Raw genomic sequence first — 26696 nt, 5'->3', positions numbered from 1 at the left:
AATGACTGAAGTTATTTGATTTGCAGTTACCTAAGTATTTAAAATGCAATAAGGATTCCAAATCTATTGTCTCTACTGTCTTTGTTATTTAATAAAGCAATTTTGAAAGTTACTGGGAGATACTTTAAAATACTGGAAAGGTTCATCCACCACTACTGTGTTGGTTAAAATTAACAAATTAGTGATTGAAATAATGACAACACTTAAATTCTGTCACAGGGTATTCTGTGAAGAGTACAGGTTTGAGGTAATGTAGGTCGTGGATTCATGGTGCTCACTTTATTCCCTGGTGCCTGCCCTGGGCAAACATTTCCTAGCAATAAACGCCATCTGGTCACGCTTTGGTGACGGAAATAAGGAATTCCCCGTTTGCCATGGTGTGAAAGCTCACATCTTTGTAGTTGCTCCATAGTACCTGATGCATAAGTATATTCATACCCTACCTTACTTTGCAGTATTTCGGTGCTATGTTGTACTTGGTAATGTTTCTGAGGGTGCTCTGAATCTCAGTCCGGTGCTAGCAATGTTTATTGCCCTGGTACTGGGTTTTGGTGCACATTACATCAAAGCAGGCTTATTATAGGAGGCAAACATCCTAGTCTTGCTGAAAAGAGGAAACGTAGGGGTCCGGACTGATGTAAATAGCAGATAAGTGAGTTGTAAGAGTCAGTTTAGACCAGAGGTGTACCAAAGGGTTTGTTGGTATATGTATAGCTGGCCTTGTGTCCCACAAAGCAGTTGGGATGCTTTTTCGGCATTGAGCCCAGCAGGGCATTTCTCTACACGCTGTAGCGTAGGCAAAATACTGAATTTGTTCAGCAGGCAGTAACGCTGGGTCAGTGTTATCGTTTTGCTTACTTTTTTTACTAGTTTTTAGATGGGTTAATTCTAGCAGGTTTGTCAGAAAGCTGATAGATTCTGGGATGAAGCTGAGTTGTTGTGGTATCCGTACCACCTCCTCCAAGGAGAGGAAGGAACATTTAAGAAAGCTGCTGAAATGGGAGAGAAAAGTGTCTTTATCGTTCTGCACCACTGTCGGGTAGAAAAGAATAATTTTTTTCACAGTTTAACCTTAGTGTCTGTTACCACAAAAGAAAGTTGGAGGAATGTTTCCTACCACTATAGCAAAGCCTGTATTTCTACTGAATAGAGTCCTTACTAGACAGCTATCTGTTGTTTTTGTGCTTTTTTTTCATCTAACATGCATGTGCCTTCCATTCTCATGTTTGTTATGTTTTGCTGTCTCACATTGCTTTATTTAGATGCCATCTAACAACAGTATCAGAAAACAAATAGAAACACTTCAGGTGAGTTAATATGTCGATGTGAACTGTTGCTTTGTCTCCTGTAAATATTTTGGTTTGGTTTTTTATGTTAATTGTTGTATTTTGTGCTTTCCCTTCTTGGTAAAATTGCTGTCAGTACTTTAATAAGCAACAGGACTAAGAATAGATAATGTTTCAAAGATTTTTTTCTTGCCAGGGAGTAAAGGAGAAAGATCAGAAAATTATCTAGCATCAGTTTTTCCTTGAGGGTGAACATGTAACTTTGAGTATCAATATCACAGCTGGCTTTCCTGAACAGCAGTGCATGTTTCAACTGGAAGTAAATTACCTATTCAGATGTATGGTTTTTTTCTGTTAATTCATTTCAAATAGTGTCTTGCATGTGAGCAAACTTGAAAACATTTTCACAATTAAAAAATGTGAAACTGATATGCTATAACAACTTGCAGTGCACTAACTTGAAAGACTTTTACACTGTTGGTTTTGCAGGTTTTAAAAAGTAGACATTGTTTTAGTTCAGAACAGAAGAAAAGTTTAACATCAATATTAAAAAGTACTTTCTTCAGTAAGTGACTACATTTGCCTAACATGGAAAAAATGCTATTTTGTTTCTTGCCTTCATTGAAATATGTTTCATTGACTCATCTTAATGTATCATGTAAAACCACTGTAGATTTGCTCTTACTTTTTTGGGTTTGTAACAGAGATATAATTTTTACAGCTTATTCCATAATCCACTGATATAATTCATGTTAAAAGTGTTAGGATTTTAAACAAAATTGTGTTTGAAAAAAAAACAACAACCACAACCCAAACAACCCAGAGTGCTTTCAAATCTGACAGGCATCAGCTAAAAAAGACTCAAATTTAGCCAGGCTGGTGAATTACATAGCCGTATATACTGTATTCTACTTGCAGTAATATCAAAGAGAAAAGGGAATGCTGACATTAACACCAAGTGTACAGGAAGTGTGCCATAAATTAGACCCCAAAAGCCATTTTCTTCTAGTATATATAGTTCCTAATTACAGGAAGAGATAACAAAAATTTTCAGTGCTGAAGGATTTAGAAGTACTGCTGTATTTATTTTGTAACCCTTTTAAAAAGGTGAATGCCTCCTTATACTTTTTTTTTAAGCAAAGAAGCAACTTTGTCATAACTAATCAGAAGTAGCTATATTGGATGATAAACCTCCTAACAGATAGAATGTTGTTAATGCATTGTGAGATAATCTGCTACCTATACCATTTTTATTTTTTTTATTAGACCATTGAAAGCTAATAGTAAATTTTTGGTTTTCTTTAGATCTCTAAATTAAGCTCCCCTTCAGAATATTAGAAATAAGAAAACTGAAGCATTACTCCATTCTAGACACCGCATTTCAGATAGACTTTGGTAGTGTGTCTACCAACGAATTCACCAGCCTACTTTGAACATGGAGAACTGCTGGCCTGCAGATTAAATGTGATGACTTTTTTGCTGTTTAAGTTGATTAAAATCACCCTCTCATACAGTTTTGAGTGTTTGCTTCTTCCTTACAGTAGCACTGCTGGTAAATTAACTTGACAGTGGGACAGCTATCTTTTTGAATACTAACCAGGGACAGGTGTCATATTTTGCTGGTTAGATTTTGTCTAGATCACCTTCCTAAATCTATCCACTGCCTAGTTGCAGGTGTGCTAATTCAGAAGTGATTGCAGGGATATATTGATGGGTGTGAAGAGGGAGGGTAGAACAGCATTATCACTGATGTAGACTGGGTTAGGTTATTACGTCTAATATTCTGGTAAAGTCATGTATGTTATTTGTCTGTGAAATACCACTTTTGCCTCTGTGATTTTGTCATAGGCTTTTAGCCTTTCTTCAACTAAGCTGCTGCCAAAACCAGTAGTCCCAGCCCACCTGTGTTAATGCCGTCCAAATTACTCTCCTCCATATAGTCTGTTGCACAGACATGGCCATGAAATTATTTGGATCAATTTACTGCTGTGAGTTGGACTTTCTTACTGCTAGAGTCAATACAAAAGAGCAGTGAGATTGTGGAGGAGAGAACTGAGGATGAGACCATCTTTTTTCAAACAGTGTGATCTTAAATCCACTTACACCATTTGTGAAATCACACACCATTTGTCTGGGGAGGGCAAAGCAATCTGTTATTCTGACTCACTGGCTTGTGGTAGAGGCCACAAAATATGAAATTACTTAGGCTTAAGCCATTGTATAGTTAGGTCTTGAAACAGAGAGAATTCACTGCAGATGGGGAAGGTGTAGTTTTGGGGTGCTGTTGGTTTTTTTTGTTGATTTTTGTTGGATTTTTTTTTGAGACTGAGAGTGTCTAAAATGATGACAACTCGGAATCACTTACTCTGTTCATAAGCTCATACTGTTGGCCGGTTTGAAGAATCTCACGGGACAGTTCAAGATCATAAATGCACCAAGAATCCCTAGTAGGAAAAGGGATTGCTGGAGTTAGTACAAAGAATGTTGGTTAGTTACTATTATACACAGATTAAGAGCTAGGAGGAATAAAGCTAAACTCCTAGTAGCAGCATTAAGACAAAAAAAATAATTGTTTTTCATAAAGTGTATAATTCAAACTGAACGATGCCACAAGATTTTGTATTAATTCAAGAGAAATCTAGTTTAATTGTTACAATAAAAATCCATTGGAAGTGAGTAAACACTAATACAGCCCAGAGGAAATGACTAAGTTGGGTGAAGCCTGGGGTGCATACCCGGAGAAGCATCCTTGTGTGCCTGCCCTGTTTTGCGTTCTTTTCTTCTGCACTTGCTACTGTCTGCTGTCATAAACTGAATGATGGATTTAGACTTTGTGCCTGATCCAAAGCAGCTACTCCGATGTTTTAGGCAAACTAGAGTTAGTTTGCTTTAAGTAGGTATTCGTTACTAATGGCTTTCTGAGAAAAATTCTTGTAAGTAGTACACTCTTGGTATTCATCTTAAGAGGAATATCTGCTTTTTAGTTACTCTGCTGTAAAATAATGTGGAATTACTAGCTAAATATTCAGGTAGTATTGCAAATATGCAATACAGGATTGTTTTCATAAAAGCAGATTAAAACTTGTAGTTGGTATTAAATACATCAGTTTTCATTGTAAAAAAATTTGAAACTATTCCTGAAAGTCAAAAGAGTAATAACAGAATTTTCTGAGTGTCTCACAGGCAACAGTAACTGTATTTTTCATTTATTTTACAGAATAAAGATCCCAAAATGTCCCGAGTTGCACTGGAATCTTTGTATAGGTTATTGTGGGTTTATGTTATTAGAATAAAATGTGAAAGCAACACTGTAACTCAAAGGTAAGTTTATTATGCAAAGGAGTTTAAACTATTGATTGGTGAGGGGGGTTTCCCACTAGTGATATCAGAAGAGATCTTGAAGCTCAGGAGTGATCTAGTCATATAAACAAGGGAACAAAGACTTCATCTTAACAGAGGAAAGCGAAAGAATTTGATTACTTTGATGAGGAGAAAGAATAGAGTCTACAATTGTCTTTGCAGGGATAGAAGAGGATGGAGATGTAAGAAGTAGGAAATGTATTGAAATTAAAAGGCACTAACAGTACCAGAACAAATAGGGTATGAAGTGGCCATTGCTAAGTATGGGCTGGAAGTGAAAAAGTTTTAAGTATAAATTAGTATAACGAGAATTTAGAATAGTCCTTCAGATTTTGCCCCTCCTCCTGACTATTACTAACTAGTTTAAAGCAGGATCTTGGTCACTTTATAAATAAGCCCAGAATACTGTTGCCTGTGTCAGTAGAGGGCTGTACTTTCCATAGGTGGTCCTACCTGTCTTAATGCTTCTTTGTGCATTGTTTAGTAGCAACACCTCCACACACACTTCCAGATTTGAACTGTAACATCTATGCTATTTAAAAAGATGGTTTTAAAAGTTTTTTTTAATTTCTTCTTGTTTCTAAATTCTTTAGCCGTCTCATGAGCATTGTATCAGCACTTTTTCCAAAAGGATCACGTAGTGTGGTCCCACGAGACACACCTCTGAATATATTTGTGAAGATTATTCAGTTCATTGCTCAGGTAAGAATAAGCCTAGGTAGAGCTATAAGAATAGATGAGCATTATTTGGAAGACTTGTAAGTTTATGGTTAGGTTTTGAAGTATTTGCACTGAGGTAATGGTCTTATATCCTGAGTAGAATTTCCCTAAATACTTACAAAAATGAAACGACTCATTCTGTTTCTACTAGTGGGAAAATTATTTTACTTAAACTTCAATAACTGTTGTGTATGAACATTATAATGTTTACTATTTACATTTCTATTGCACTGTTGTGTTTGTGTATGTGTATATATATAAATCCACTAATATATTTAGTATATCCCATCTTAATATTTTTATAAGGGACAAAGCATTTGAACAGTAATGTCCACTTATATTTAGCCTGGAAACTAGCCTCTGTAGACAGAAAAAATATGCAATGCATGTATTAGTGTGTAGTTAGTATTGCATTATGGTTAATATTATTTTAGGTTCTTCTGGTGTCTTAATGTCAAAATGCAGGATATGATCTCACAAGATAAACTCTCATTCATCTATAACCTTATAGATTAGAGACATGTTTTCCTGTCTTGCAGATAGCTTGTCTGTGCTTCAACTTCCAAAGCAATTTGCTTCTGGTCATACAGGGACGAGGCAAAACACTCAACCCTTCACTGTTAATATTTGTTTCCTAGGGCTCCTGTTTTTATCATTAATTTTTAGGTATTTAAAACAGTTCAGCTCATTTGTAGAAATGTGTTCAACTTGATCAGAATTGTCTGGGAATTTTTTTCAAGAGAAATGATTCAACCATATCAGGGGATGAGCTTGTTGAATTGTACTATATTTAAAAAGGAACATTAAGTCATAAGAATGAATAGGAAAAAAGGAATATTTTTTATTTTTATTTTTTAAACTTTTTGACAGCACCTGTTCCAAGCCATGAAATTAAACTATTCCTATTAACTGAAAAGAAATGATTTTATCAATCTGTCTTCCTTTACAGGAACGTTTGGATTTTGCGATGAAAGAAATAATATTTGATCTTCTTAGTGTTGGAAAATCACCTAAAACCTTCACTATTAATCCAGAGGTAAAAAAAGCTCATTACTTGCATACAGTGAGAACAGAGCATTGGGGGATTTTATGAGGGGAAATTGGTTAACTATTTTAGAGCCAGGATGTAAGCAGAGTAGTAAGTATCTGAGTGGGTGTTCTGCTAAAACTAAAGAAGTAAGTAATTGTAGTTTGCACAATTGCTGTTTCATTTCTGGTGAATGAGCTAGCAGCAGTACTACAGTTCAGACTCCTTTCAACAATAATTTCAGTAAGTAGGTGTGAATTTTTGTTACAGTATAACTGTAAAGCCTTTTTTCAGAGAAGTCTTACCTGGCTCTTATGGTTCAAGACCCAACTGAACAAATGAGATGTTTAAGCAATCTGTCATTCTCAAGATTCATATTAAGTCCTTTGGTGCTCTGTACTATAAAGTATTTGGTATATTAGCCTATGCCAAGTCAGTTAACTGGAGTCAGTTATGGGGAGACACTGAAGACTTAAACTTTATTCTTATTCTTGTTACTTTCATTACCCTAATATGTAACATTTAAATAATACCTGTCCTACTGGACCTATACTGCTGTCTGTTTGAAAGAGGGGAAAATGCAGTTTGTGTTTTGCTTCATCTGTGTTACTTTAATGTTACAATTTCTTCTGTTTTCTCTTTCCTTTTTCTTCCTTTTTTTGCTATTGAAGAGGATGAATATCGGCCTCAGAGTCTTCCTTGTCATAGCAGATAGCTTGCAGCAGAAAGATGGTGAACCACCAATGCCAACAACAGGAGTTGTTCTTCCCTCAGGAAATACTCTGCGTGTGAAGAAAATTTTTCTTAATAAAACGCTGACAGATGAGGAAGCAAAAGTTATAGGTATGTTGTATTCTTTTGTAAGTTGGCGTTCCAATATGTGCATGCATGTGCGCAATTATTCTCAAGCAGTGGGTTGGTTTTTTTTAAACTTTATTTCTGTATTTATTTTAATTGTTAACAAGAATCTAATCATAGTATATTTTAACAGAATTGCTTTGATTCTTTAGAGAGGGCTGCTAGACAATAATATTGACCTTCTGGTGTCTGAGACCAAATCCATGGCTTTTTTTAAGTGTTCCGCACTGCCAGATTAGCACAAAGAAGCCTGAGTGCAATTAGTGTCGTAAATAGCGTGGCAATTTTAGTTCCCTTGATGTCATTCTAGAATGTCCCAAATGTCCCACAGCTGGAGTAAGACAGTTTTGATCCCTGTGCTGTATTGATCTTCTGTGGATGAGGTAGTCATCTCTAAAGGACTGTTTCAGTGTGTAAAATTTAAACTAGAACTAAAATGCTCAGAGTTGAGAAAACAGAAAAGCAACTAATGGTTGCTTCTTTATGATCTTTCTGAAAGAAAGTTCTACTTCCATATAATGCCTACTACTACTCATTTAACATCTATTTCTTTTGACATTTAAAGTGTGTATTTCATATCAACTTTTGTACAAGAAGAAGTTAGTTCGAAGCTGAGTAAGTGGCAAACGTTTTATTAAAAATGTGAAAATGAAATGAGAATAAATGAAAGAGGTGATCGGAACTCTTTGGCTTTTCAGGAATGTCCATATACTACCCTCAAGTCAGAAAAGCACTAGATAGCATTCTTAGGCATTTGGACAAAGAAGTTGGAAGGCCCATGTGCATGACTAGTGTGCAGATGTCCAATAAAGAACCTGAAGACATGATTACGTATGTACTGAATTACAGCATTGTCACTGTCACAGTTATATGTCATTATTTTTATGCTAGAATGTTGCAGATACCATCATTAATGCATTAAAATTGTTGGCCTTTTTCTTGACTATTAAATGAATGCTAATTTAATTAATTAATTATAACAGGTTTTGTTAGCTCCTTAGTTTTGACATGAAATTGAAAATATTTGCCATGTACTGAAGTAGATTTTCCTGTTGTTTTGTTGGTTATAAACTGGTTTTGTAGGGGTGAGAGAAAACCTAAGATAGATTTGTTCAGAACTTGTATTGCTGCTATCCCAAGACTGATTCCAGATGGCATGAGCAAGACTGACCTCATTGAATTGCTTGCAAGGTAAAGGAAATTAAATTCTGCTCTTAGTGATGTTTCTTTTTAAATGCTGTGTGTATAAGAGTTCATCAGTGCACTATATAGTGTGAGTCCGCTGCACATAAAATCCATTCTTCCTATTCCTGCCTGCTTTTTGCAGTTGGTCAAGTGTTACTGGCCAGAGTAGCGGGAGGTAAACCTATTCTGAAGGTCTTCCACTTATTTTTATAGATAATTTTTTGAAAAGTAGGAATTTCTGTTGCTTTGTTTTTTGAACTTGTCTTATCTTTTTGTTACTACTATCATACTTTTTTCAGCTTTTATATTTTTTTCTTTTTCCTTCCTATTGCTACTACTGTAAATTATCATAAAGGCATTCTTATTTGACATTACCAAAATTGGAGACGGGCACTTAATGGCAAAATTTTTTTCTTGTTCTCTACTAATCCTGCTTCCTTTTTCCATTTTTTTTATTCAACACTACCCATATTCCTCCATCTCTTATCTCAATTTAACTTGAATGTGCCTTATCAGTACTGATAAGTAGTTGAGACAACTGGACAGCCAGGTGTTTGCAGGTGGGTAAACTGAGCATTCAGTGAGAATATGTAGTTGTGGTACATGCAGGCGGTCTTTATGTATTACTAGAGTGATAAACCTTCCTTTTTAATTTTTAATCCAGGAATGGTCTTAGCGCGGAAATACGGGATAGCTTTTAGCTTTTAAATTATAAATTCATTTGCATATAATGTGTTCAGTTACATATATAAAAAAGGTAGTGGTGTGGGAGAATAAGATGTTTCTAACACTTTTTCTTCAGTGTCAAAAATCACATAAAAGACATGAAGTATTAAGTAATAATACAGTACCAGATAAGTTTCTTCTACCATAGCTGAGACGTATTTTTAAGCATATATGCAAAGGGGTTTTTTTGCGAGTTTTTTCTCCTATCCAGAGTAAAGCTGCTTTATCTGCAGAAATAATCTGTTCTTTTCATTTTTATTTGAAGAAAATAACCTGTACATCACACTGTGCCCCAGCTCTAAGGCGGTTGCTCAGATGCGTGCAAAGATGTGCCTATATGTGCGACTTGATTGTCACACTTGAAAATTATTTGTCTGTACTGAGTTTTGTGAAGTCTTGGATTATTTTGCTATAGTAGTAGTGCCTTCTGTTAGTAGCTGGTTCCAGACGTATTCCACGCAGAAAATGCATGTGTGGAAGTATTCTACATTGTGCAGTAAAGAATGAAGATTTAACACCAAACTTTAATTTATAAAGGCTGGTTAAGTGTATGCCAATCTAGGGTGATGATATCGGTATTTTTTCTAAACAGGCTGACAATTCATATGGATGAAGAACTTCGTGCCTTGGCTTTCAATACTCTCCAAGCATTAATGCTTGATTTTCCAGACTGGCGGGAAGATGTTCTTTCAGGATTTGTATATTTTATTGTGCGTGAAGTGACTGACATCCACCCAACGCTTCTTGACAATGCAGTAAAAATGTTAGTGCAGCTCATAAATCAGTGGAAACAAGCAGCCCAAATGCACAATAAAAACCAAGATTCTCAGGTATTTCTAAATAAGGTCCTTTGATTTTAAAACATGGTTTGAATCTACGTAGAATTTTATTAGTAGGCTTTATTGGTTTTGCTAAATAATAAAAAATTCAGCTTACTTTCTTACAGTGCTTGAAGATTTTTAGATCTATTATTTTAAATCAGCGTTTTTGTCAATAAAGTTACTTCAATATTATTAAGTATTACCTAAACACTAATTCAAGGCCACATTTTTGCTTACAACAAAAGTCATCATGTGTAACTGGAAGTATATTAAGTAGGAGCAGTTAAACAGTAGAACTAGTAAAAAAGCACCATTTTTTACTAACAAACAGAAAGAGTCCAAATAGTTAAATTTTATACAATACTATATGTAACAGTATTACTTTATTTTTTAATTTTGCCCTCACTGCATCGTTCCTGTGAGAAAACGAAACAAGAAAGACTTTCTTGTGATATTTGTTTGGACTGAAGTCAGAGAGATACTAAAAAAACCAAAGTAGCTGGTATCATGCAATTCTCCTAATGCAAAACTTGACTAGTAGCCAAACAAGATCTAAATACCTTATGATTAATTCTGCCATTGCCAATTATGGAACTATTATAGCTTGGTTGTGTTAATATTTTTCTTAATTTGCTTGACTTCTGTGATCTTTTTCTCAGCGTGGTGTATCCAATGGGGCTGCCCATACCCTTCCTCTGGAGAGGACCCTTTATTCCAGTGTATTTCATGTGGTGGAAGGCTTTGCTTTAGTCATCCTTTGCAGCACAAGGCCCGCCACCAGGAGATTAGCTGTCAGTGTTCTCAGAGAAATAAGGGCCTTGTTCACACTTCTAGAAATTTCTAAGGTAAGAGTTGATGACCCATTCTTGTGGCTGCTTAATGAAACTGCTTTTGTCTTGACTTTGTTTGAGCTTTTTATGTTTTGCCTTTTGTCTTTTGTAGAGTGATGATGAGTTGGCTATAGATGTAATGGACAGACTAAGTGCTACTATCCTGGAGAGTTTCATACATCTCACTGGGGCTGACCAGGTAGGAGAGTTTTAACATTTGGATGCAAGATGAGGGGTTCTGCAAAACTGTCCCATGCAAATTGTATATATTTTAAATGATAGCATCACTATGTTTGTGCTAACTTTATCAGCAAGTTATCACCTTAAAAAACCAAAAACTAACAAACCCAACAAAACAAGAAACTCAAAAAATTTGAGGAATGTTGTGAAGCTGACACTTTGTGCACTTTATGGTCAGTGGTGTCTTGTTATGACCACCATATACCATATATATCCTTAACTGTGTTTTCTCATCTTGCTCATAGATTACCATTTCTTTGAAGCAAAGACCACCACCTTTTTCTGCAGTGATACAGTGTCTTAATAAAGTCAATGTGTCCTTTATGCATGATGAAAACTATAATAACTATCCATAACAACAGAATTCTGTATTTATATATTTACCAGTAACTCTTAAGTATCAAGGAAAAGCTCTTCTGATTTTAGGTTTAAGAAACAAGTTGGAGTTCAGTAGTAAGGCTTTTAGAGTCTGGAATCTTTTGGAATTATTAAATCCTAATGAGTGAAAGGGCCTTTTTCTAGAATTTATTGTTTCCTAATAGCCAGTTCCTTCCCAAACAGCATTTTTATATAACTGTCCATGCTAGGAATGTCTGTAAAAAAACCCCCATATATTAAGTAATGTGTTTTATCTATTCTAAATGTAGTTTTGACACTGATACTTTCTTAGGTTTTTAACAATGAAGACATTGTTACTTAATATACATAGATGTAAAATACTGCCTTGTTCTCTTTTTTTATGCACACAGACTACTTTACTGTACTGTCCCAGTTCAATAGATTTACAGACTCTGGCTGACTGGAATTCCTCCCCCATCAGCCACCAGTTTGATGTAGTCAGTCCATCACATATATGGATATTTGCACATGTGACTCAAGGTCAAGATCCATGGATCATAAGCCTCTCAAGTTTTATGAAACAGGAAAATCTCCCAAAACACTGCCCGACAGCTGTAAGCTATGCTTGGACGTTTGCTTATACCAGACTCCAACTTCTGTCTCCACAAGTGGATATAAAGTAAGTTAATTTCTGAAGTAAATAACAATATATTATATTGAGTATTCTTTCAAGATTTATCATTATTGCGGTGTCATCACGTTTCAGTGAGGTGGTGTATGGCCTGTTAATATTTTCTGTAGGTTTAATTCAGCTTTCTATAACAAAAAATTAAAGTAGTTCTGTCTGGAAAAATGTTACCTGCTGTAAAGATTAATTAATTCATGCCTTCAGTCATATTGTAGTTCAACAAATTTGACTATAAAAGCATACATTATTGATGTACAGCTGTATTCTGAACAATTTATTCAGTTTACGCCATGTTAATAATTTTGGAAGCAATGGCATGTACATAATTGAAAAATAAATTCAGTAGAAAACCAAAGTGAAATCTGGTAAGCTTTATTTACTATACTGCGCTTTTTTTTTTTTACTATATGGAGTTTTTTGGTTTTTTTAAATAGCAGCCCTATCAATGCAAAGAAAGTGAATACTACTACAAGCAGTGACTCCTATATTGGGCTGTGGAGAAACTACCTGATTCTTTGCTGCAGTGCAGCATCTTCTTCAAACTCCTCCACCTCCACAGGCTCTGTGAGATGTTCCCCTCCTGAGACGCTGGCGTCTACTCCCGACAGCGGTTACAGCATTGATTCAAGAGTAGGTTCTTCTAAAGCTTACTGTAAATAAGTCTATATGTTATTGGAAGTGGAGACACCTGAGGCTTATAATAACTGTCATAATTCTCAGAAACTGGTGTAATTTGTCTGAAAACACGTTTTAGTATACATTTGTCTTTCATGTGTTTAGGATAATGTTTCAGTTTGCGTCTCCCAATCCGTGCTGTAGAGGCTTTTCTGCTTATGTTTTTTAAGGCAAAATCTAATCATGTCATAAAAACATTAACCCAATCTCAGTCTTATCCAGTGGTAATGAGGAAATGTTTACCATTGACTGGGGGTTTTTTTGCTGTCAGTTGGCTTGTGCAATTCTGAGCAAATAGCCTCTCACGTCAGTAACTGAAGCAGTGACATATTCAGGCATAATGTATCTTGTTACATTTTTCCCAATGACAGATAGTTTTCTGTCTGCCTTGCTTCATATCACCTGCAGATTTTTTCTTTTTGCTTGTTTGCTTCTTTTTGTTTTTCTCCTTTTTGGCTTCCTGTAGAAGGTACAGTAGAGGTAAAGATAACTCATGGAGTATGCAGCAGATTTTTGGCAGGAGCAGCCTATTCCACTTGTTTGTTGCCAGGATCCTTTCCCTAAATCTGAGGAACTGTAGACTGAAAGCTTTGTTCTGTTTGAGAGCTGCAGTGGAGTCTTAAGGAATTGCACACCAGAAGTGTTTCCTCTTCCTGAGGAGGGCAGATACACTAAAGATGCAAAGCATCTGTTTATCATGTTGAGGCATTCGTTGTGATCTGACATGGAATTATACATGGAATGGAAAAGTAGTTAAACTACTATTTCAGAAAGTCTTTTTCCATGTCAAATACCAAATATTTCATTTTTATAATTTTAAGTCACTGATACGTGTGAGAAGACTGTAAAATTATAGCACATGTTTTAATGTCACATCACCTGATTGTCTGGTAACTACATCATTCTGTTTTATTCTGGTTTTCTTCTTAGATCATTGGCATTCCATCCCCTTCCTCCTTGTTTAAGCACATAGTTCCAATGATGCGCTCTGAGAGCATGGAAATTACAGAATCCCTTGTGCTGGGACTTGGCAGGACCAACCCAGGAGCTTTTAGGTAACTGTTGTTTCATCTGGTTTTATGCTAATTGATTACAAAGCTGGGGAATCAGAGCTCAGAAAAAAAGTTTTGCTTTTTTTTCTTGCAAGAACTTTGTAAAAAGCTCTGAAAACTGATTACCATTGTCTTTTCCAGCATTAGTGGTGTGAAAAGGATTGTTGGAGGTTGAAATAATTTTATGTGGTCATGTCTGCATAAAGGAAAAGTTAGTTGAAATAGTAAAGGGCTGCCTTTTATTGATATTAAAGGTTGCCCTTATGTGAAAGAACAGGCCCTGTGGGCTATTAATGTCTGAAATTTTAATTATTAATAATGTTTGTATAAGAGTTATTAAACCCTCCTTAATGGTATTGCCAGTAAACATAGGTTTCTGAGTTCTTTATGTGTAGAAATTTCGGGATAACTGTATTCTAAAAAGAGATTTTTGGATCAGGCTGAAAAAAATACCAGTTACAACTGTTTTCTGACTAGTTCTGAAGCTTCGAAAATGTGTGGCACATCCCTCTCCCCCTTTTCATTTTTTTTTTTCTGAGTAAACTTCCTGTAACTTCATAACTAATATACCTTTCTCATAGGTTGTACTATGACAAGTCCATGTGGATTAGTTAGGGCACTGGTAACTGTGTTCTACTGTAGCAGAATTAAATCTCTGCCAAGCCACTTGTTCTGTCAGTTTCATACATCGTGTTCAACATAATTGGATTCAGCTCATAATCCAAGATTTTTGGTTACTCTATTGTGACAAGTCTTAATATAAACGTCGAATTCAAAATGGTCTATCTAGCCGTCGTGGCTTTCCTACCCCAACTGAATTTTGCTTTTCTTAGGATCCTAATGTACTGTACTGTCAGTGTGTATTACAAATCCACTGAGGTGAAAGGGCAGCTCTGTGCCAGGAAGCCATGAGTTTTAAAATGCATCTCCATGCCACTGTCTTCAACTGACAACTCTTTCTTTATGGAAGATGGATGAAGAGGGAGAACATCTGAGGGGACGAAAACTTCCTGAGAAGACCGGTGCTCAGCATCAGATGTTCTCTGACAGCACCAGCCTCTTAATAGAGTTATGAAGTTGTACCATGCTATAGCAATGGACTCCGCTTCTGCAGAAGAAATCAGGGATCACTAATACCCTTGGTGTTAAAGATTTGCTTCTTGTCTCCAGTCACTTGTGTCCCATAATAATAGCAGATGAGGAGCCAAAGGTGTATTTGAAACTGTAATGCCAAGTCCTCAGTGACAGTATTCGGTTTTAATCCTGTGATGATCTTCTAATTTTGTACTCTGTCTGACTTTACTCTCCTACCAGGAGTAAAGCAAGACTTTATCCCGTGACCCTGAAGATCTACTGAACAGTTGAAATTATAACTGTGCTCTAGAAGTCTAGAAAATGCTTTCAGAAAGGGTTTCACCAGAAATCCTTGTTTTCTAAATTTGAAACAATTAATTCAGCAAACTTTAGGAAAAAAAAAAAAAGTATGATTCTCATCAGTTTTCTGATTTCTGTGTTTTGTTTCTGATGACCAGCTTTTTTCCTCTTTCCAAAGTGTGTACTCCCACCAGATGCTAACTGTAGCCCATCCTTCACTGTTGCAGCTCTGTGCTGATTTGTTGTTTTGGTTTTGTTTTTTTAAGCACTGTTTGCTCCCACTTGGTATGTGGGAATTTTTTTCATTATAGATTATATGTATGTGCAGTCCACTTAAACTTGCTAGAATATTCTTTTTTGTTTTCTCTTACTGATCACATGAAATTGTCTAGGTTTCTCTTGCTCTCCATTGGAAGCTGACCCTTTACTATGTTTTAGCACAAACAACCTTCTTCAGATTCTTTTCTGTGTTTAAAAGAAAGTATAAAACATGCTTAAGTCTTGTAATTGAGCGCACTGCACAAGTTTGTGCAGCTTTCTGATCACCTGGACCTGTTCTCTTAAGGAAAAACTTTGAATGATGTAGCAGAGAAGTCAGTCATTTACCACAAAAAATTGAAGTGGTTTATGCTTTTGATATGTCCAAATTACAGTAGCACAGGAAGTAGAAAAATGTGTCACACTCCAATAAATCTAAAGTGGAGGTGGTAGTTACTTTAATGTCTGTTAACATAGTAAAACCTGTATGTTTTTACCTTAGTATTTTGTCTACGTATATCCATACTTTTGGGAGTCATAATGTTACCGAAATCTCGGAGTGAAGAATTTATCAACACCAATGCGATGTAGATAAGCAAACACTTCTTTATTGATGGCCGGGTGCGTGAGTGAGTCTCCTCACGACCAACGCACACCAGGCTTCAAAATCATACACCTTATATAGAACTTATTCATACGTATTCATGCATAAACATAGTATTTCCCGAAAATCATTAACATACTCTCGCTTTGTATGTTAATTTCATAGCAGCTTTTGTTGTGCAACTACTAGTTTCATTAAAATATATTTCTTATTCCTCTATATTTCTATTAAAATGATTTTATAAAATAAAAAAAATAAAATAAACTTTTCAATACTTTCACATTATTTACATAGCAGTAGTTTCAGCATATTTTGGTGGTGGACTATTATCTTGGTGGAATGGTTGGTACTTCTCTCACGATCATGCGATTGACTGCAATTCTATTGATAAACTGTTTCTTCAAACAAGCATATACTAGCATGATCATCAGAAAGACAACCAGTAACAGAAACACAGTTTTGATTATAGATTGTATCCAAGAGCTTAGATTCCATCCCAATTTGTTAAAAATTTTCCCCAGCCAATCTTCTGACATATCTTCTCGAATTGATTCTGTTTCCTTTTCAGTTTTACCTAATAGGTCCAGATCATGTTCCACATCTTGAGTTACATTTGGAATGTGAATGCAGCAGTGGTCCAGTCTATCCTAGAGATATCCACATACTCGATGTTCTTTAAGTAAAAGCATATCTAATGCCATTCTATTTTGTAAAGTCATTCTGGAGGTCACCTGCAATTTCCTAAATCCCCTCTTGGTGACATTTGCTAACTTTTCTACCTGACCTTGTTAATTGATAAAGCCATTCTCTGTTTCTATATGAGGCTATAGGATTCAAAAGTGATTCAAGTGCTCAGCCAGTTTTTACTCCTGTTGATGGTTCTTTCCAAGTATCATCATTTGTCTCAGACCTCTTGGTTAGTTTTAATTTTAAACTTTCCAAGGGTCCCTTAAACGGTGATTTCTTCCAAATCGGGCACAATTTTGGCATGCCTAAAGTAATTTGTTTCACCTTACCATCTAATGGTAAGGTTCCGTCACTTAACGTCCAAACTAAATGTCCTGGACTTTGAATAGTAGATTTTCTGCAACTAAACAGAGTTCCTCTTCTGGGTGTAAAAGTGCTAGTTAAATTGAGAGTATTCTTCAGACCTCAGCAAAAACAACCATATTTTAAAGCAGCGGCCAAAGGAGGAATTTGTTGAATTATTAAATCTGCATTGCTGATATCATACACTTTTTCACATTTCCACCATGGCACTGTTTTATTCTCCTTCTCTCTCAATGAAGTTGATTTATCATTGACTGAGGGTAAAACTACGAAAGCTTTTCCATCCCAAGTAAAACACCAAGGAGTTCTGGCCATGTACTGAAATTGAGAAAATATGGACATAGACCATATAGAGTCCCATTGTTCTACTGATTGTGTACCTTGGCCTGTTTTGTTACACTTCCATTCCATGATGTTTTTGCTCACATTGGTTTGAAGTTGTTCATTATAAGAACACCATCCCACAGTCTTATATCTCCCTATTTTGGTAAAAACATAATTTAACAATTTTTCACAATCAGCCCGACTACCTGGAGATTTCCACTGTTTTCTGATAACCCTTACTTGTTCATACCATTGAGTTACTGGCCTTTGTTCACAATAGGTGGTCTCATTTTTATGTTCCAGATTGGTCAGATTCATAGTTAAAATTCCCCACGGAATGGATTCACCTGCTGCAGTAACAAGCAGTAATCTGTGTAACATTCTGCAAGTTGGCAAATCCTTTAATCAATCCCAACATCGAATTTTCCTCAGCCATTTGTTTGGGAATGTCAATTACTTTTCTGTTTCTAGTTGTCTTTTGTTCCTATCCACCAAGTCAGTCCATGATCCTACCACCACTACCGACCAAAATAAAAGCCAAAGAACAATCAAAACCTGATATGAAAAAATTAGACATGTTTCAGAGTCAGTTTTAAAGTCTCTGGATCATGGTTAGCAATCTTCCATGGAGTAGGTGCTTTCTTCACCCGAATATAATGTATCCAAGCATCTGATTCTGCAGTCTTGATAGTTGTATAAGTGGTTAACAGTATCTGGAAAGGTCCTCTCCAACGTTCCTGCAAAGGTTCAGAGGTCTAGGTCTTCACATAGACATAGTCCCCTGGTTGGAAATCATGCACTGAATTCTCCAGGGATAAAGGTCTATTCCAAATAACCGCACTCCGAATTGCAGCCAGAGTTTTCCCTAGAGAAAGCAAATAGTTATACACATCCTGTTTTCCTTTTATATGTATGTTTGGATTTGGTTCTGGAGACTCATATGGTTTTCCATATAATAATTCATAAGGACTTACTGAGGTTCCACTCTTGGCTGTACTCTGATTCATAATAATGCCAATGGAAGCGCTTGAGGCCATTTTAGATTAGTTTCTTGACAAATCTTACTTATTTGTCTTTTTAAAGTCTGATTCATCCTTTCTACCTTTCCACTAGATTGTGGCCTCCAGGACGCGTGTAATTACCAAGTAATACCCAATACTTTGCTAACACTTTGGACTACTTCAGCAAAAAAGTGTGGACCTCTATCAGAAGAAATTCCAATAGGAACTCCAAATCTTGGAATTATTTCTTGTAGTAACTACTTCACTACTTCTTTTGCTTGTGTGGTGCGACAGGGAAGGGCTTCTGGCCATCCTGTAAAAGTATCAACCCCCACAGGATGTACCGGTACCCATTTTGTCTAGGTAACTCTGAAAAATCTACTTGCCAATAATCTCCAGGTTCTGTACCAGATTTTAATCTACCCATTTGAACTCTTTTCTTCATCACTGGATTATTTTTCAAACATACTTCATATTTTGCAGTTATCATTTTAAGCTATTCCCAACATCTTAACTGATACTACTTGTTTCTGTAAAGAAGTTAGTAAGGCTTCCGCTCCCCAGTGACATTCCTGAAGTTTTGTTTGAATTACCTCTCTCATCAAAAGAGGTGGAATTGCTATTTGTCCATTAGGGGTTACCCACCATCCAGCTAGGTTTTTCTTAGCATTTAATAACTGACCTTATTTGTCATCTTGTTCTGAATATCTTGGCCTTTCCCTAGGAGGGGTTACTGTTTTGGAAGGAATTATTGCTATCTGTAATGTTTGTTTCTTTGCTACCTTTCTTGCCGTTTTATCAGCCAAATTATTCCCAGCAATTATTTTTGTGTTCCCAATTTGATGTGCCTTACAGTGCATGATTGCTACTTGATCTGGTTTCTGAACTGCTTGCAATAATTGTAAAATTTCCTTTTGATATTTAATGTTTGATCCTTGAGAGGACAATAGCCCTCTTTCTTTCCACAAAGCTCCATGGACATGCACTACCCCAAAGGCATATTTTGAATCTGTCCAGATATTTACTTTCTTTTCTTTACTTAATTCTAGGGCTTGAATCAAAGCAATAAGTTCCGCTTTCCGGGCTGATGTGGTATTCGCCAATGCTCCTGCTTCTATAACTGTAGTATCTGTTGTTACTGCATATCCAGTGTATCGGACTCCTTGCTCCATAAAGCTGCTTCCATCTGTATACAATTCCCAGTCTGGTCGCTCCAATGGTACATCCTTCAGATCTTCATGACTGGATTAAACATACTCGATGGTAGCCACACAGTTATGTTCCAGTTGTCCTTCTTCCTGTATGGAGCTTAAAAACACTGCAGGATTTACTAGGTTAGTTGTCTTTAGAATCACATCATCTTGTTCAGTCAGTACTACCTGGTACTTCATCATTCGGCTCGGAGACAGCCAATGTCCTCCCCTTTTTGTTCTAAGACAGTTATCACCATGTGCGGGACATAGACTGTTACTGTTCTTCCCAAGGTCAATTTTTGAGCTTCTTGTATGAGCATTACTGTTGCCACCACTGCTCAAAGGCAATTCGGCCACCCTTTACTCACTATGTCCAGTTGTTTGGAGAAGTATCTGACTGGTCTTTTCCAGCTTCCTATCTTCTGAGTTAACACGCCCAGTGCAAGGTGTTGCCTTTCATGAACAAACAACTGAAAATCTTTGGTTAAGTCTGGAAGTCCCAAAGCAGGTGCAGACATTAAGGCACACTTTAATTCTACAAAGACCTTTTGCTGTTGTGGGCCCCATACTAAGGGAGAATTCTTTTGGGCCTCATATAGCAGTTTAGCTGTTAGTCCATAGTTCATAATGCAAGGGTGACACCACCCAGTCATTCCTAAAAACGCTCTGAGTTCATGAATATTTTTCAGCTCAGGTATACTACAAATAGCTTCTTTGCGATCTTTTCCCAATTGTCGCTGCCCTTTTGAAATTTCAAAGCCCAGGTATATCACAGTCTGACAGGCTATTTGGGCCTTCTTCCTGGATACCTTACACCCATTTAGTCCCAGAAAATTCAGGAGGTCAATAGTCACCTGTATACAAGTAAATCTTTCTTCTGTAGCAATCAATATGTCATCCACATATTGTAGAAGTAAATGTCCAGGTCTTGGTTTGTCCTGTTTCCAGATCTCAAGTTCCTTTGCCAACTGATTTCCAAAAATAGTTGGACAATTTTTAAATCCTTGGGGTAATCTGGTCCATGTCAGCTGCATCTTTCGCCTGGTTTGTGGATTTTCCCATTCAAAAGCAGATAGTTTTCTGCTTTCCTTTTCCAAAGGTATACAAAAGAAAGCATCTTTCAAATCAAGCACTGTAAACCACTGATAAGTCTCTTTAACGCTGTTAACAGCGTATAGGGATTTGCTACTACAGGATAAATATCCTTAACTATTTGATTCACTGCTCTCAAATCTTGTACTAACCTATATTCACCCGAGGGTTTTCTGACTGGTAAAATAGGAGTATTATACTCAGATTCACATTCTTCTAAAATGTTATACTCCAGAAATGTATTAATCAATTTCTTCAGTTCCTGCCTCACTTCTGGTTTGATTGGATATTGTTTAATTTTCACTGTCCCTGTACCTTCCTTCAAATCTATTTTAACAGGTAAATTTTAACGATTTACCAGGAATATCTGTTTCCCATTGTGTAGGGATCACTGCCAAATCCACCTCTGGTGGAATTTCCTGCTCCTTTACTTTTTCTTATCATCAGGATTTCTCCGGTTTTTGACTCAGGTATTTTCAAGAAAAGTTCTCCTTCTTCAAAAACAATTTGTGCATTCAATTTGGATAACAAATCCCTTCCTAACAAGGGTATCGGACATTCTGGTACATACAAGAATTCATGTGTAATTATCTTATTTCCAAATTTCAAATCCAGGGGTTGTAGAAATGGCCTGTTCTCTTCTTTCCCTGTTGCTCCTATTATATTGGCTGGTTTTGTTCCAATTTTTCCTTTACAGGTATTTAATACTGAAAAATGTCGCTCCTGTATCCACTAAAAGTTTAACTTCTTTTTCTCCCAGCTTAATTATAACCAGAGGTTCAGCTGGGTTCCCCTCCGGTCCCCTTCAATCATCTAAAACCATTACCTTGGCCATGTCTTGATAAGCATTCCTATTTTTAGGACAATCCCAATCCCTTTTCCAATGTCCTTCCTCCCTACACAAAGCACACTGATTTATTCCTAGGGAGGTATTAAATTTCCGATTGCCACAGTTCATACAACCTCCCCTTCCATTAAATCCTCATCCTCTGCCTCTTTCTCTATCTGCCATCCTTGTCACTACGGCCAATAATCTACTTTCCCTAATTTTTCTTTCCTCTTTTTCTCTCTGGTTATATATTTTTCTATGCTACCTCCAGCATTTTATTCAAACTCCTTGAATCCTCTCCCTCAGGTTTCTGGAGTTTCTTCCTTATATCTGGTGCCAATTGTCCCATAAAAATCAAAGCCAATTGTATCTGAGCTGTCTCTGTTTCCACTCTCAAATCAGTGTATTTCCTGGCAGTTTCCTTTAGTCTCTCCGGAAATGCTGAGGGAGATTCATTTTTATCTTGCCTTACTTCATACAACTTGACCAATTCAGAGATTTAGGCATAGCATGTTCAACTCCATATAAAATCCATTTCTGATACCGACTCAGTCTTTCTCTATGTGCCACATTATTTGGGTCCCACTGCAGATCCCCAGATGGAAAATTCTGCTCTATTGTTCTACCTGTTATTCCATTCAACACAGCCACCTCTGCCTGTGCTTCGCCAGTTTTCAATACCATCTGCTTCTCTGTATCATCTAACAAATTATCCAGGATCACCTGTAAATCATTCCCGTCTGGATTCTGCGTTCTGATTATAGTATCTACTACTCTGCCCACTCTCTCAGGATCTTCTCTATAAATTCCTGCTGCCTGTTTCCATGCCATCAAATCCATAACTGAAAAAGGTACTTTCACATATACTGGCCCATCACTACCAACTCCCTGTCGCAGGGGAGCTATTGTTTGTGTCTGCTGTCAAGTTCTCCGTGAAACAGGAGTATGAATTACAATCTCAGGTAATCTCTCCTCCACATCTTCTATTCCACTGCTATCTGGTTGACCCACCTGTTCTCATGCCCTATATTCTCGACCCTGATTCCTTTCTCTTCTAGGAGAGGATATATCTGATTCTGGTCCTTCATCAATTTTGGAAGCAATTCTCTTCTTCAAACAATCTTTCCCAATCTCACAAGTTGAACAACACGTTTTCACTTTCTTATTATCAGCAGTTATAGGCATTACCAGATTATCTCCAATAGTTAACTTACATTCATCCTGCCAATCCTTTCTTTGTCTTAAGTAAAAGAACAAATCCACATACGGCATTTCACTTCATTTCCCCTGTCTTTTACAGAACAGCATTAACTGCAGAATAGTGTTATAATTCAGTGTCCCATTCATGGGCCACTTTTCCTGATCATCCAATATATACAAAGGCCACCAATTATTACAATCCTCAATCATCTGTCTCTTTCACAGAACATCGTGTAAATCTCCCCAATGTGCCAATAAACATCCCAATGGAGAATTTTTTGGAATTTTGTCATTTGCAGCAAGTTTACCCATATTTTTACTTTTAAACAACTGTGTTAACTTGGATGCCATAGTATAATCACTTTACAGTACAATACACAATCACTCAAATCTGTCACTCCGATCCGTGGATTCGAACTCCACACTCACTTTGTGTTCTATTGCACGTCTCTCCTTTACAGCCACACTCACACTTTTCCACAACTGTTATCTTAAATAAAGGTATATAACACAATATTATACACTTCTTAATTGCTACTCCGTATACAATCAAAGAAATAAACAATTTCACAAAATAACACATGAAATACTTCTAACTTTTTGTTAGAGGTGCTACCTTAGAGAACACTATAGCATATAGGTTCTCTTGTCTCCGCTGTTGTCCAGCCCTGCAATAGCTTTCGCTTATGTCTTACGGGCAGACGCCTAGGCTTCCACTTCCACAAGGATCCTTTAGTCCAACCCTGCACAGCTTTCACCACGACTGACAGGCAGACTTACTCAGTGGGACTTGAACCCACTGGTGGGACTCTAACCCACTCACTATAGAGGGACTCTAACCCACTATTGTGGGACTCTAACCCACTTACTCTAGTGCACTTATTATAGTGGGACTCTAACCCACTTACTACAATTTACAATGAAGAAGTGTCTTACCAAAATCCAGGGAACGTCGCAAAGAGCCTTATGGATCGGGGATCGATGGGTATCCCCGAGAAATCCTTGGTGCCGGCTGGAACCGATCAGGTCCCTGACTCCTCCGGTCTCCTTCAGCGAGGTCCCATCTGGGTCGCCAAAACTGTTACCAAAATCTCAGAATGAAGAACTTATCAACACCAATGCGATGTAGATAAGCAGACACTTATTTGTTGACAGCCGGGTGCGTGAGTGAGTCTCCTCATGATCAATGCACACCAGGCTTCAAAATTACACACCTTATATAGAACTTATTCATACTTATTCATTAAGTATTCATGCATAAACATAGTATTTCCTGAAAATCATTAACATACTCTCGCTTTGTATGTTAATTAGCTTATCAGTCCTTCGCGCTTGCGGAAATTCTTCCAAGAATTGTGGGCAGGGGTCTTTGGGAGGAAGGCCGTAGGTCTTCCTCATGGCGTACTTCTCACCCTTTGCCTGGAACAGGATGGTCTTGCAAGTTTGCAGTGTCCTTACCGGTCTGAGCTAATTTATGTCTTTGTCGACCATCTGTTTCTTCTTCTTGTTTCTTTTAGTCGCTCCCTCTAGATAACTTATAAACAGGCCCCTTGTTAGAGAAAGTTAGAGAAACAGATCCCTTCTTTCATTAGTTATTTCATTAATTATTTCTTTCAAACTATATGGTTACATGACCTAATTACTATACCTACATTCTTTGAGTAAATATATTTACACTTAACTTATTGTCCCTATTCCATGCAATTTCTTCATATCAATTATTAAAGTTCACAATTTCTTGGCAGGTAACTACGAGTTGTTTCATTCAGTTGCTCTCACTTACCAATTCTTTTGGCCTTGGTACAGGGCTGTACAGAGGATTTCATAGCAGCTTTTGTTGTGCAGCTACTAGTTTCATTAAAATATATTTCTTATTCCTCTGTATTTCTATTAAAATGATTTTATAAAATCAAATAAAGTTAATAAATTCTAACTATTAGCAAGTCTGTAACAATAAGACAGTCTTAGTTTGGTAGAAGGCCCTTGAGTAGTAATAAAGATTGTGGAGCTTCAGAACAAACAGGGAATGTAACCACAATGTCAAAGCATGTTGTTCAGTTTTCACAGAGACCAGCTATGCCAGCGTGTTGGGGTTTTTTTGGTCTTCTAATAGTATCATTTATACCATAAGGCCCTGTTAAATCTGGATATTAAGATAAATTAAAATCACCTGTGATAGAAATATGCCTTAATACTTGGTGAATGCAATTTAGCGGTAGTTATTGAGAAATCCATTTGGTAGTCTGTCTTTAAATTAAGAAAATAATCTTTCTAGGAAACATCTCTCTTAAATGCTCATTTATTCAGAATGCTACAGGTAAAGAAGGGAGAACTGAGGTTGTTTTAACTTACATTGTAATGCTAGTTGCTGTGTTGCTGTAAAACATCTTTCACTGAAATGTTAATTTAATCATTGTTTTTATCCTTTTAATTCTTTTATTTTAATTCAGGGAACTAATAGAAGAATTACATCCTATAATTAAGGAAGCACTTGAAAGAAGGCCAGAGGTAATTAGATATTTTCCACTATGTTTAGTACACAGTTTGAACTATCTTCTCACAAATGGTAGTAAAGAAACTTTAGTTATGTTCTTTAGTTTCTGCACCTAAAAACTGTCAGTATACCAGATAAAAATGTGACATCTTACCTTTTTAAATTATTGTGAGGTGTTTACATTAAAGAGCTTTGTGTTTGTTTTGAGCTCTTTGTTATTCCTGTATTAAAGAGGCTTTGTTTCAAATGATGAAAAAATTACTGTAACCTTTTCCACGCACCTTTAATTCCTTTTATCTAAACATAGGCAGTTGTTACTTTCGTTATATTATCAGTAACATGCCTACAATTAGTAGTACCTAAGAGAGAACTGAGCTCTACTGTCTACCAATTTTGTTGCATTTTTTTTTTTATTTTTAATGAAAAAGGCTGTTAAGCCTACCTACTGACTGCTCTAACTAAAAATGTTCTGATCAAGAACATGTTTTACAGCAAGGTTTAGAAGCCTCAGTAGGTATTCATAGAAAAAATAATCTCTGCAGATACAAATTCAGAGATGGTTACTTCATATCTTTTATGGTAACTGTCATACTCTTACTAGTAACAAATTTGTAACTAAATACAGATGATGGGAAGGAATATCATCTCTGTTTCAAAATCTTACCAGGCTGTATCTTTTTTGTCAGTCTTGCGTGCAAATCATAGAATAGTTTGGGTTGGAAGGGCTCTTTAAAGAGGCTATCTGGACATCTTCAGCCAGGTCAGGTTGCTCAGAGCCCCTTCCAGCCTGACTGTGAATGTTTCCAGGGATGGGGCATCTACCACCCCTCTGGGCAACCTATTCTAGTATTTCACCACCCTCACTGTAAAAAATTAGTTCCTTATATCCATCTGAATCTTGGCTTCTTTAGTTTAGAAACATTACCCCTTGTCGTATCGCAGCAAGCCCTGCTAAGAAGTTTGTAACCATCTTTCTTATAAGCCCTTTTTAAGAACTGAAGGGTCTCCCTGGAGCTTTCTCTTCTCCAGGCTGAACAACCCCAACTCTCTCAGCCTTTGCTCATAGGAGGGATGTTCCATCCCTCTGCTCATTTTTGTGGCCCTTCTCTGGACCCACTCTGACAGGTCCATGTCATTCTTATGTTGGGGGCCCCAGAACTGGATGCAGTACTCCAGGTGGGGTCTATCAGAGCACAGTAGAGAGGCAGCACCACCTTCCCCAAAATATGTAGGAAGATTGTCGTTTGTACTTTGTTGTTTTTATATGTTGCACTTTTTGAGAGGAGACTGATAAAACCCATTATTTTGATAATACGTGCAGTAACAAACCTAGTGTATCTTGGAGTTGCAACAGGGAAAAATTTTGTTCATTGTCTGGTTTATTAAAATTGCTGGCAGTTTTTGTAACTCATCTTAAAAGATTGGCACTCCTGATAATTGATGCCAGTTGTAGTACAGATATAATGATGC

General features: G+C 36.7%; 1 protein-coding gene across 11 annotated transcripts in view; it reads left to right on the top strand.

Moving 5' to 3' along the window:
• Nucleotides 1-26696, top strand: part of FRYL (FRY like transcription coactivator) — a 185837-nt gene that overhangs the window by 98382 nt on the left and 60759 nt on the right. For 8 of the 11 annotated variants that reach the window (XM_055715557.1, XM_055715549.1, XM_027797290.2 and 5 more), the window contains 14 exons: nucleotides 1263-1307; nucleotides 4504-4607; nucleotides 5240-5348; nucleotides 6316-6402; nucleotides 7065-7236; nucleotides 7950-8082; nucleotides 8335-8442; nucleotides 9755-9992; nucleotides 10643-10828; nucleotides 10926-11012; nucleotides 11803-12071; nucleotides 12515-12710; nucleotides 13686-13810; nucleotides 25183-25240. In XM_055715557.1, the coding sequence (XP_055571532.1) occupies nucleotides 1263-1307; nucleotides 4504-4607; nucleotides 5240-5348; nucleotides 6316-6402; nucleotides 7065-7236; nucleotides 7950-8082; nucleotides 8335-8442; nucleotides 9755-9992; nucleotides 10643-10828; nucleotides 10926-11012; nucleotides 11803-12071; nucleotides 12515-12710; nucleotides 13686-13810; nucleotides 25183-25240 (1917 nt within the window). The remainder of the gene's footprint in view (nucleotides 1-1262; nucleotides 1308-4503; nucleotides 4608-5239; nucleotides 5349-6315; nucleotides 6403-7064; nucleotides 7237-7949; nucleotides 8083-8334; nucleotides 8443-9754; nucleotides 9993-10642; nucleotides 10829-10925; nucleotides 11013-11802; nucleotides 12072-12514; nucleotides 12711-13685; nucleotides 13811-25182; nucleotides 25241-26696) is intronic. The other 3 variants (XM_027797298.2, XM_027797293.2, XM_027797294.2) reach the window with 1 other exon arrangement.

The sequence above is a fragment of the Falco cherrug genome, chromosome 1 (assembly GCF_023634085.1).
Source record: "Falco cherrug isolate bFalChe1 chromosome 1, bFalChe1.pri, whole genome shotgun sequence".
Lineage (NCBI taxonomy): Eukaryota > Metazoa > Chordata > Aves > Falconiformes > Falconidae > Falco > Falco cherrug.
The sequence above is the reverse complement of the archived record's forward strand: the minus strand, read 5'-3'. Positions and strand labels throughout refer to the sequence as shown.